We start from the raw sequence: 12881 nt of genomic DNA on the forward strand, positions 1-12881 counted from the left end.
GCGCCCGGGAATAATTTTTGGTGATTTAATAACCCCCAATTCCAACCCTTGATGTTGAGTGCCAAGCAGGGAAGAATGCTGGTATGAGCTTTTAAACATAACCCGTTAACTGCTGCCAATCAAATGGTGAATAAGATACTCTTTAGGGTTCATATGTTTGTAAATCTGACTGTGATGAAGTCAGTGCCTCACCAGCCATCAACTTCACCGCACGTCACTGATATATATATATATATATATATATATATATATATATATATATATATATATATATATATATATATATATATATATATATATATATATATATATATATGTGTGTGTGTGTATATATGTATGTATATATATATATATATATATATATATATATATATATATATATATATATATATATATATATATATATATATATATATATATATATATATATATATATATGTGTGTGTGTGTATATATGTATGTATATATATATATATATATATATATATATATATATATATATATATATATATATATATATATATATATATATATATGTGTGTGTGTGTGTATATATGTATGTATATATATATATATATATATATATATATATATATATGTATATATATATATATATATATATATATATATATATATATATATATATATATATATTTTTTTTTTTTTTTTTTTTTTTTTTAAAGACAAAGCTTTGTGTCATTATAAATTGGCTAATTTAAACATTTAGGCTTTTTTCTCATTGTGTTTCTTGCCGTTTACCAAATGTTTGCTAGTGTTTCTGGTAATGTGTAATAACAAACAAGTCACCGGCCACAGATGGCCCCTGTGCCGCACTTGGGCACCCCAACTCTAGAAGCTGTTTACGGCCATTATAGTCCTAGTACTGTAGTATATTCGTTCATCCATATTTGTACATCCTATGGTCACATTTGGTACACCTGCGTAATCACAAAAGCTGTTTCACAAATTATTTCTTCATTTATTAAGTAACAAAAACTTCACAAAACAGGAGTAAAAAAAAACAAAAAAAACAAACATAAAAAAACAAACAGGGTCAGGAAATGGAAAGATTATCGCCGTAGTATTCCACACCACAGCAAGGGTCTCTGCAGCCTGCAGGCAAGTGCAGGCAACACACGTCAGCTTTGACAACACAGACACGCTTCCCGAGCAGAGGAAGCCGGTCTCTCTCTGGGTGGCAGACTTTGAGAAGTCCTAATGCGTGTGGAGAATGTCGAACCGGCCATTTAACTATTCACTAACTGTACAAGATACTTTTCATGAGTGCAATTTAAAAGGTTGAAATACTTTTTGCGTGCGTATTGTGTTGTAGCACCGACGTTGTGTTTGTGCAGGAAAGGCCTGCAGCTGGAGCCATCAGATCAGTACATCCTCAGTCGCCTGGAAAGGGGGCGGGGCATGCTGACCATCCGCAACATCCGCCAGGGTGACGGAGGCTTTTACTACTGCAAGGCCACCAACAAAGCGGGTTCTCAGGAGAGAGAGCTCTTCCTCAAAGTGTTCAGTAAGTGAGCCCACCTTTGGCCTTCCGAAGCTCACTTTGAACTGTCAATAAATGCCAAGTTTTTCCGAGGTATCCGTTCCAAAAGTTCAGACCAAGACCAAATTGTGAAGGAATAGAAGCATTTTGTTTCAGGATAAACCAAGCAAATACAATTCCAGATACCAAAAATATTAAGTAGGGATGTCCGATCATGGCTTTTTGCCGATATCCATCCATCCATCCATCCGTCTTCTTCCGCTTATCCGAGGTCGGATCGCGGGGGCAGCAGCCTAAGCAGGGAAGCCCAGACTTTCCTCTCCCCAGCCACTTCATCCAGCTCCTTCCGGGGGATCCCGAGGCGTTCCCAGGCCAGCCGGGAGACATAGTCTTCCCAACGTGTCCTGGGTCTTCCCCGTGGCCTCCTATCCTATTCCGATATTGTCCAACTCTTTAATTACAGATACGGATACCAACCAATACCGATATCAACCGATGTATATAGTCGTGGAATTAACACATTATTATGCCTAATTTGGACAACTAGGTATGGTGAAGATAAGGTACATTTAAAAAAAAAAAAATTAATAAAATAAGATAAATAAATTAAAAACATTTTCTTGAATAAAAAAGAAAGTAAAACAATATAAAAACAGTTACATAGAAACTAGTAATTAATGAAAATGAGTAAAATTAACTGTTAAAGTTTAGTACTATTAGTGGACCACAATCATGTGTGCTTACAGACTGTATCCCTTGCAGACTGTATTGATATATATTGATATATAATGTAGGAACCAGAATATTAATAACAGAAAGAAACAACCCTTTTGTGGGAATGAGTGTGAATGAGTGTAAATGGGGGAGGGAGGTTTTTGGGGTTGGTGCACTAATTGTAAGTGTATCTTGTGTTTTTTATGTTGACTTAATAAAAATAAAAAAAAATAAAAAATAAAAAAAAAATAATAAAAAAACGATACCAATAATAAAAAAAACGATACCGATAATTTCCGATATTACATTTTAACGCATTTATCGCCCGATAATATCGGCAGGCCGATATTATCGGACATCTCTAATATTAAGAATAAAAAACCTCATCATATTATTAATAAAAACTCTTTTCAACCATTAAATGATTTAGTTGATCAATGTAATGTAGCCAGGAATAATTTTTTAAATTTTGCAACTGTAAGCCACTGTGACACTATTGTTCATTTTTAAATTATTTTATTAATGTTTTTAATGATAATATCAATGAGGGATTTTTACTCACTGCTATTTTGAAATTGTTACTAATATTGATACTGTTGTTGATAATATTCATTTTTGTTTCATTACTTTTGGATTTTTCCGTGTCATGTTTGTGTGTCCTCAATTGCTCTCAATTGCTCTGTTTATTGCTATTCTGGGTGTTGCTGGGTCGGGTTTGGTTTTGGAGTTGGATTGCATTGTTGTGGTATTGTTGTGTGTTGTTTTGTTGGATTGATTAACAAACAAAAAAAAACAAAAAAAAAAAGAATAAAAAATTAAAAATAAATGTTGTAAAGAATAATTATAGTTTTACATCAGGGGTGTAAGACTTGTTTTCATGGAGGGCCACATTGCAGTTATGACTGCCCTCGGAGGGCCGTTTGTATATATAATGAGTATATATGATTATAAAGGTATAAGGATTTTCCTCATGATATTATTACATAAACTTGCCTATGCATTGGAATATTGTTATATTTTCCGGACAAAACACACCTATTCCTGACTGCTTATTCATTGTAAATCTTATCGATCTTTGTTGTTGTTGTTGTTGTTTTTATCCAATTGGTTTTATTGTTTTGATTTTGTACAGTGTCCTTGAGTGCCCAGAAAGGCGCCTTATATGTAAAATGTATTATTATTATTATTATTATTACTATAAGCCGCTACGTTTTTCCAACGCTTATAAAAGTGTGGCTAATTTATAGATTTTTTTTTCCCACTATCGACCAAAATGTTTTGTATTCGACGAATAGTTTTCATATTACACCAACATAGATACAGAAAAAGTGTGTTATTGTTTGTGCTATAGTGCCATTTTTGCGCGAGTTCGCTCACTGCAGGTGCTGTGCGGGATTAAAAAGTGTACTTCCTTTTTCGTGCCTTGAACCGGATGTACAACTGTCTATAGCGTTTCTGCTCCAAAGAATTCTTCATTCATCACTCCAAACAACGTTTGTAAGTTTTACAATATAACTAAAACTATTCTTATTTACTAAACCGTCCCATGTGTGATGTCTGCAGGGGTGTTTTCATGTATATTTGTACATGCTATCATAATGTAATCAAGCTTGCGTCGATAGCATTAGCGAATATGATAACATGTTTACAAGTTGTTTCGAAAAACAGTTTTAAAGAAGACTTACAGTACAGGCCAAACGTTTGGACACACCTTCTCCTCAATCAATGTGTTTTCTTTATTTTCATGAGTATTTACATTGTAGATTGTCACTGAAGGCATCACAACTATGAATGAACACATGTGGAGTTATGTACTTAACAAAAAAAGGTGAAATAACTGAAAACGTATCTTATATTCTGGTTTCTTCTGGTTTCTTTGCTCTGATTACTGCTTTGCACACTCTTGGCATTTTTTCAATGAGCTTCAAGCACACCTGTGAAGTGAAGTGACTACCTCTTGAAGCTCATCTTGAGAATGCCAAGAGTGTGCGAAAAAGTAATCACAGCAACGGGTGGCTATTTTGAAGAAACTAGAATATAAGATATGTTTTCAGTTCTTTCACCTATTTTTTGTTAAGTACATAACTCTACATGTGTTCATTCATAGTTTTGATGCCTTCAGTGACAATCTGCAATGTAAATAGTCATGAAAATAAGGAAAACACATTGAATGAGAAGGTGTGTCCAAACGTTTGGCGTGTTCTGTATGTATAATCAACATTGTATCAATGTCTTGTACCTGCTGGGTCATCGCTGACCTCTGACCACGCAAATGCTCGTCTAAAATGACTTCTAACAATCCAAAATGTCGTAAAAAGTATGTTCAAAAGATTGGATGTTGCTGCTACACTGCAAAAAGTCAGTGTTCAAAAACAAGAAAAAAAATACAAAAATTAGGGCTATTTTAATTGAACTAAGCAAAATTATCTGCCAATAGAACAAGAAAATTTGGCTTGTCAAGACTTTACAAAACAAGTAAAATTAGCTAACCTCAATGAACCCAAAAATACCTTAAAATACGTATATTCTCACTAATAACTGTACTACTATATGAGTACGTATTTTCTATTGTTTCATTGAAAATAAAACAGCAAAGTCCATTTGGCTGTCATCTGTTTTAATATGAGACACAATTGTGTCAAAGTCATGATTTTTTTTTTTTTTTACATGCTTGAAATAAGAAATTATTACTTTAAAAAAGTTTTATACTTGTGAGTGTTGACGACACAGCTTTGCAACAGTTGATATTCTGGTTTCAAGCATGTTTTACTCAATATAGGTCATCAAATCTCAGCAACAAGCTGTAATATCTTTCTGACATCATGTAGGACCAAAACCCTTAAAACAAGTAAAACACTCTAACATAAAATCTGCTTAGTGAGAAGAATTATCTTATCAGACAGAAAATAAGCAAATATCACCCTTATTTGAGATATTTAATCTTACTTACTCCCTGATACCGAAGTACCGCCTTAACCGCAACACCAGGGGGAGCTCCACTAACCACGTTAAACCCAGATTTCGATCTAACAAAGGTCTTAACTCATTCTCTTTCTATGCCACATCAATGTGGAATGCGCTCCCAACAGGTATAAAAGAAAGGTCATCTCGATCCTCCTTCAAAACCACAATATCAATCAATCAATCAATCAATCAATGTTTATTTATATAGCCCTAAATCACAAGTGTCTCAAAGGGCTGCACAAGCCACAACGACGTCCTCGGTACAAAGCCCACATAAGGGCAAGGAAAAACTCACCCCAGTGGGACGTCGATGTGAATGACTATGAGAAACCTTGGAGAGGACCGCATATGTGGGTAACCCCCCCCCTCTAGGGGAGATGCAATGGATGTCGAGTGGGTCTGACATAATATTGTGAGAGTCCAGTCCATAGTGGATCCAACATAATAGTAAGAGTCCAGTCCATAGTGGGGCCAGCAGGACACCATCCCGAGCGGAGACGGGTCAGCAGCGCAGAAATGTTCCCAGCCGATGCACAGGCGAGCGCTCCACCCCGGGTCCCGACTCTGGACAGCCAGCACTTCATCCATGGCCACCGGACCTGTGCCCCCCCCCTCCACAAGGAAGAGGGGAGCAGAGGAGAAAAGAAAAGAAACGGCAGATCAACTGGTCTAAAAGGGGGGTCTATTTAAAGGCTAGAGTATACAAATGAGTTTTAAGATGGGACTTAAATGCTTCTACTGAGGTAGCATCTCTAATTGTTACCGCTGTTAATAAAAGTACACCTCCAGGCAGCTACAACCCTAAACTAACACCCTTCCCGGATTGTTAATAATCAAATGTAAACAATCAAATGCAGATACTTTTTCTTATGCCTTCTGATCTCTCTCTCTCTCTCTCTCTGATGACTGATGATAACAACAAAACCTAACCACACCCCCCACATCCCGGATTGTAAATAATGTAAATAATTCAATGTGATCATCTTGTGTGATGACTGTATTATGATGATAGTATATATCTGATAGTATATATCTGTGGACCCCGACTTAAACAAGTTGAAAAACGTATTCGGGTGTTACCATTTAGTGGTCAATTGTACAGAATATGTACTTCACTGTGCAACCTACTAATAAAAGTCTCAATCAATCAATCAAACTTAGATTTCAGTTTTTGCAGCGTACAAGGACACTTCTTCCGATTTCACTTTCCGTAGGTGTAATGTGTCCTGATATTTTCGTCCGTACAGCGTTTGTTACATCAGTGGACCATTAAAAGGGCACAGAGCTGGATCTGGTCTCCTTCCATCTGTGTTTGTGATGGCTTGTTTTGACAAGGTCCCACAATCCCCCTGAGCGCTCTCCCAACAACATTAAAAGCCTTAAGTACACCAAAGCCACAGGACGGGTTTGCTTCCCCCCTGTTAAGGACAGCATCGCTGGAAAAGACGGTGGAAGAAGCGATCCATCATTTATGTGCCGTGCTCTTTGCCCCCCACATGCACAGCGTTTTTAGGCTTGCTTATCTGGAGCTACTGAGCACCCCCAACACGATTTCTACCACTTATCAGTGTGTCACAAGGGAGTCAGCTTGTGCTGGAAGAGCATCCTTTCCAAACACAATTTAGTGCTGGTTTAGAGCCAGGGAATGTGCACAGGAAGGGAGACGGGCTGGATGTTTGTGAGAGATAGAAATGTTTTATATAGATACCTGTAAAAAATCTTTTTTCTCCTCAACATACCGAAAGACCTCAGTCTTGCATCACAGTGTGTGTAGTGTGTTTACATCTGTCATCCAGACGTTTTATGTACCCTCATGTTCTTCTCTCGCCATCTTTTTTTTCCATTTGTCCACTTCGCCTCGTGCTTCGTGGCCCGCAGTCCAGCCTCACATCACGCAGCTGAAGAATGTGACGGCGGTGGAGAGCAATGCCGCCATGATTACCTGCGTCGCTGAGGGCGAACCTCTGCCTGACATCTCCTGGAGGCGAGCCAGTGACGGGCGGACTTTTGTGGATGGAGACAAGGTAAAAAAGAAATAACACTCCCAAGACCCATTTGGAGCTGTTGATACACATTCTGCAGACAGGCTTTAGAAACATCCAGTATTCAGTGTTTTCCACGGTGTATTTGTGATGGTGCTAGGTTGTTTCTTTCTGTTGGTTTTGTTTTTATTGCACAAACAAAACAGAGCCAGGGCAGCACGGTGGAACAGGGGTTAGTGCATGTGCCTACTTTGTGGACGCCTTCTCTGCTCCCCACGCTGTAAGTCTTTGCTGTCGTCCAGCATTCTGTTTTTGTTTCCCCTTGTAGCCAGTTCAGTTTTAGATTCGTTTTGCAGAGCCTTCCCTAAGCTTCAATGCCTTTTCTTAGCGACACTCGCCTTCTGTTTATGTTTGGTTTAAGCCAGGGGTAGGGAACCTATGGCTTGCGAGCCAGATGTGGCTCTTTTGATGACTGCATCTGGCTCTCAGATAAATCTTAGCTGACATTGCTTAACACGATAAGTAATGAATAATTCCGCTGGTAATCACAGTGTCAAAATATAATAAAACATTCTCATGCATTTTAATCCATGCATCCGTTTTCTACCGCACCTGTTCAAGAAGTCGCATTAATGGTAAGAAGTATTTTGTATAAGAGACTTATTATACTCTAAAAATGTTGGTCTTACTTAAAAATGCACGCATTTAGTTGTATACAGTGTTAAAAAATATTATATGGCTCTCACGGAAATACATTTTGCACAAACACAACCCCTGTACCACCGTTTGTGGCACAGGGGTTAGTTCATGTGCCTACTTTGTGGACGCCTTCTCTGCTCCCCACGCTGTAAGTCTTTGCTGTCGTCCAGCATTCTGTTTTTGTTTCCCCTTGTAGCCAGTTCAGTTTTAGATTCGTTTTGCAGAGCCTTCCCTAAGCTTCAATGCCTTTTCTTAGCGACACTCGCCTTCTGTTTATGTTTGGTTTAAGCCAGGGGTAGGGAACCTATGGCTGGCGAGCCAGATGTGGCTCTTTTGGTGACTGCATCTGGCTCTCAGATAAATCTTAGCTGACATTGCTTAACACGATAAGTAATGAATAATTCCGCTGGTAATCACAGTGTCAAAATATAATAAAACATTCTCATGCATTTTAATCCATGCATCCGTTTTCTACCGCACCTGTTCAAGAAGTCGCATTAATGGTAAGAAGTATTTTGTATAAGAGACTTATTATACTCTAAAAATGTTGGTCTTACTTAAAAATGCACGCATTTAGTTGTATACAGTGTTAAAAAATATTATATGGCTCTCACGGAAATACATTTTGCACAAACACAACCCCTGTACCACCGTTTGTGGCACAGGGGTTAGTGCATGTGCCTACTTTGTGGACGCCTTCTCTGCTCCCCACGCTGTAAGTCTTTGCTGTCGTCCAGCATTCTGTTTTTGTTTCCCCTTGTAGCCAGTTCAGTTTTAGATTCGTTTTGCATAGCCTTCCCTAAGCTTCAATGCCTTTTCTTAGCGGCACTCGCCTTCTGTTTATGTTTGGTTTAAGCCAGGGGTAGGGAACCTATGGCCCTAGAGCCAGATGTGGCTCTTTTGATGACTGCATCTGGCTCTCAGATAAATCTTAGCTGACATTGCTTAACACGATAAGTAATGAATAATTCCGCTGGTAATCCCAGTGTCAAAATATAATAAAACATTCCCATGCATTTTAATCCATGCATCCGTTTTCTACCGCAACTGTTCAAGAAGTCGCATTAATGGTAAGAAGTATTTTGTATAAGAGACTTATTATACTCTAAAAATGTTGGTCTTACTTAAAAATGCACGCATTTAGTTGTATACAGTGTTAAAAAATATTATATGGCTCTCACGGAAATACATTTTGCACAAACAAAACCCCTGTGCCACAAACGGTGGCACAGGGGTTAGTGCATGTGCCTACTTTGTGGACGCCTTCTCTGCTCCCCACGCTGTAAGTCTTTGCTGTCGTCCAGCATTCTGTTTTTGTTTCCCCTTGTAGCCAGTTCAGTTTTAGATTCGTTTTGCATAGCCTTCCCTAAGCTTCAATGCCTTTTCTTAGCGGCACTCGCCTTCTGTTTATGTTTGGTTTAAGCCAGGGGTAGGGAACCTATGGCTCGCGAGCCAGATGTGGCTCTTTTGGTGACTGCATCTGGCTCTCAGATAAATCTTAGCTGACATTGCTTAACACGATAAGTAATGAATAATTCCGCTGGTAATCACAGTGTCAAAATATAATATAACATTCTCATGCATTTTAATCCATGCATCCGTTTTCTACCGCACCCGTTCAAGAAGTCGCAATAATGGTAAGAAATATTTTGTCTAAGAGACTTATTATACAAATGCACACATTTAGTTGTATACAGTGTTAAAAAATATTATATGGCTCTCACGGAAATACATTTTAAAATATTTGGCTTCCATGGCTCTCTCAGCCAAAAAGGTTCCCGACCCCTGGTTTAAGCATTAGATGGGCAGCACGGTGGCAGAGGGGTTAGTGCGTCTGCCTCACAATACGAAGGTCCTGGGTTCGAGCTTGGACTCGGGATCTTTTTGTGTGGAGTTTGCATGTTCTCCCCGTGACTGCGTGGGTTCCCTCCGGGTATTCCGGCTTCCTCCCATCTCCAAAAAACAAGCACCTGGGGATAGGTTGATTGGCAACACTAAAATTGGCCCTAGTGTGTGAATGTTGTCTGTCTATCTGTGTTGGCTCTGCGATGAGGTGGCGACTTGTCCAGGGTGTACCCCGCCTTCCGCCCGAATGCAGCTTGAGATAGGCTCCAGCTCCCACCCGCGACCCCGAAAGGGTCAAGCGGTAGAAAATGGATGGATGGAAAACAGAGCTACCTGTGAGTGCTTGTAGATGGGGGCGGGGGCCCAACTATTGAGAGGAGCGAAGCAGAATAAAAATATTTCCACGGGATGTTTTGCTGGTCGCTTATTTGAAATGGGAATGTTATTTATTTTTTATTTTATTTTTTATTTATTTTTATTTTTTTTTGATTGCATAAATTTATAAACAAAATTACATTTTCAAAATAATTTATGTACAGTCTAGATTATGTCCAGGTCACTCAAATTAGGGAATACAACAACAGATAGCATATAAATCTATAAACATAATTACACTTTCAAAATAAGACTTTGAGGACTTCCCATCTTTTTGTAATGTTTTTTGGCATCATTATCGTTTTCAACCATGTAACTTTCTAAAGTTAAAAAAATACTGAATTTTTGACTGCCCGTTGCCATATTCAAACTAATCTATAAAACTACTATCGACGTGCAAAATCGTTATTTTGAAATTAAAATTATTTATAACTTCTTACCCATGGGGAAAATGTCAGATGATTGCCAATTTTGTCGTCAGGAGTCTGAATCCACCCTGCATTTGTTTTGGTACTGTCATATTATGTCTTCATTTTGGGTGGAAGTTGAAAAAATTTGTTTAAGGATTGGTTTGTTTATGAAGCTTGATGTGGTTTCTGTTATTTTAGGAGAGTTCATTGACAATCATGATTTAATCAATTTAATTATAGTACTCGGTAAAAGGTTTATTTTTTAGGCTAAAAACAGATATTCACTTAGTATTACTTTCTTTAAAACATTTATTCAGTATGTTTTGACTTTAGAAAGTTACATGGTTGAAAACGAAAAGGGAATATTTATAGGGGTTTGATTACTCGCCAAATACACTATATTGCCAAAAGTATTTGGCCACCAATGCAAATGATCAGAATCAGTTGTAAAATCAAGCACTTAGCCATGGAGACTGTTTCTACAAACATTTGTGAAAGAATGAGCTGCTCTCAGTGATTTCCAGCGTGGAACTGTCATAGGATGCCACCAGTCGTGAAATTTCGTCGCTCCTAAATATTACAAAGTCTACTGTCATGGAATGGGTTTCCATGGCCGAGCAGCTGCATCTAAGCCATACATCACCAAGTCCAATGCAAAGCGTGGGATGCAGTGGCGTAAAGCCCGTCGCCACTGGACTCTAGAGCAGTGGAGACGCCTTCTCTGGAGTGATGAATCACACATTTCCATCTGGCAATCTGATGGACGAGTCTGGGTTTGGAGGTTGCCAGGAGAACAGTACATTTCGGACTGCATTGTGCCGAGTGTGAAATTCGGTGGAGGAGGGATAATGGTGTGGGGTTGTTTTTCAGGAGTTGGGCTTGGCTCCTTAGTTCCAGTGAAAGGAACTTTTAATGCTCCAGGATACCAAAACATTTTGGACAATTTCATGCTCCCAACCTTGTGGGAACAGTTTGGAACGGGCCCCTTCCTCTTCCAACATGACTGCGCACCAGTGCACAAAGCAAGGTCCATAAAGGCATGGATGACAGAGTCTGGTGTGGATGAACTTGACTGGCCTGCACAGAGTCCTTACCTGAACCCAATAGAACACCTTTGGGATGAATTAGAACGGAGACTGAGAGCCAAGCCTTCTCGAACCAACATCAGTGTGTGACCCATACTTGCCAACCTTGAGACCTCTGATTTCGGGGGGTGGGGGGTGGGTGCGTGGTCGGGGGCGGGGCGGGGCGTGGTTAAGAGGGGAGGAGTATATTGACAGCTAGAATTCACCAAGTCAAGTATTTCATACATATATATATATATATATATATATATATATATATATATATATATATATATATATATATATATATATATATTTATATATATATCTACATCCTGAAAATATGCAAACAAACTGTGTTTAGATAATTGATACCTCAAACTTGCATAAATAAATATTAAGGAATATAACATAACTTGGCTTCTGAGAGTTTCAAAATGTAATGAATAAAATGCTAAAGTTGTTGATAAACAAGCAATTATTTTAATAATTAAATATGGTCATTTTAAATGAATTATTATGATCATTTAAAATCAATTATTTCAAATATGTTTATTTTAATGTATAATTATATGGCTGGATGTAATAAGGAGTCACGAAAAAATACAAATAAAAATACAATTAATTTTGATGTTTTTAGCAAAATATAGTAAACATTTATTTAGTTTTTTTTTTTTTTAATTAATAAATATATTTATTTTTAGGTAAAATAAACATAATACTACAATTTATCTCTAGTCTGGATGATTTAGTTCTTGTCACCCTGTTGTCCTCCCGTCATGAAAAAAGGCTGTCCTCACTCAGGTCCGCATGGAGCTGGAGGGGGCGTGGCTTCCAGCTCCGGCTGAAAATCGGGAGATTTTCGGGAGAATATTTGTCCCGGGAGGTTTTCGGGAGAGGCGCTGAATTTCGGGAGTCTCCCGGAAAATTCGGGAGGGTTGGCAAGTATGGTGTGACCTCACCAATGGAAGAATGGTGGAAAATTCCTATAAACACACTCCACAACCTTGTGGACAGCCTTCCCAGAAGAGTTGAAGCTGTAATAGCTGCAAAAGGTGGACCGACATCATATTGAACCCTATGGGTTAGGAATGGGATGGCACTTCAAGTTCATATGTGAGTCAAGGCAGGTGGCCAAATACTTTTGGCAATATAGAAGCATAACGAAAGAAAAATGCAACAAACACGGCGAAACATCAACACAAAGGTTAAAAAAAACAAAAACCTATCTGATGCAATGTCACTTTTCTGCAGGACTTTGTTTCCATGTATGTCCCCGATACTCGCGCTCCGCATTGATAACTCTGTAAACAAATCCCGCCCACTC

The 12881-nt window shown here is 38.4% G+C and overlaps 1 protein-coding gene across 3 annotated transcripts in view; it reads left to right on the forward strand.

Annotated features, from left to right (window-relative positions):
• LOC133622452 (neural cell adhesion molecule 2-like) overlaps nucleotides 1–12881 on the forward strand; it is an 801647-nt gene that overhangs the window by 685800 nt on the left and 102966 nt on the right. For all 3 annotated transcript variants that reach the window (XM_061985218.1, XM_061985216.1, XM_061985217.1), the window contains exons 7-8: nucleotides 1356–1525; nucleotides 7058–7203. In XM_061985218.1, the coding sequence (XP_061841202.1) occupies nucleotides 1356–1525; nucleotides 7058–7203 (316 nt within the window). The remainder of the gene's footprint in view (nucleotides 1–1355; nucleotides 1526–7057; nucleotides 7204–12881) is intronic.

The sequence above is a fragment of the Nerophis lumbriciformis genome, linkage group LG23, assembly GCF_033978685.3.
Source record: "Nerophis lumbriciformis linkage group LG23, RoL_Nlum_v2.1, whole genome shotgun sequence".
Classification (NCBI taxonomy): Eukaryota; Metazoa; Chordata; class Actinopteri; order Syngnathiformes; family Syngnathidae; genus Nerophis; species Nerophis lumbriciformis.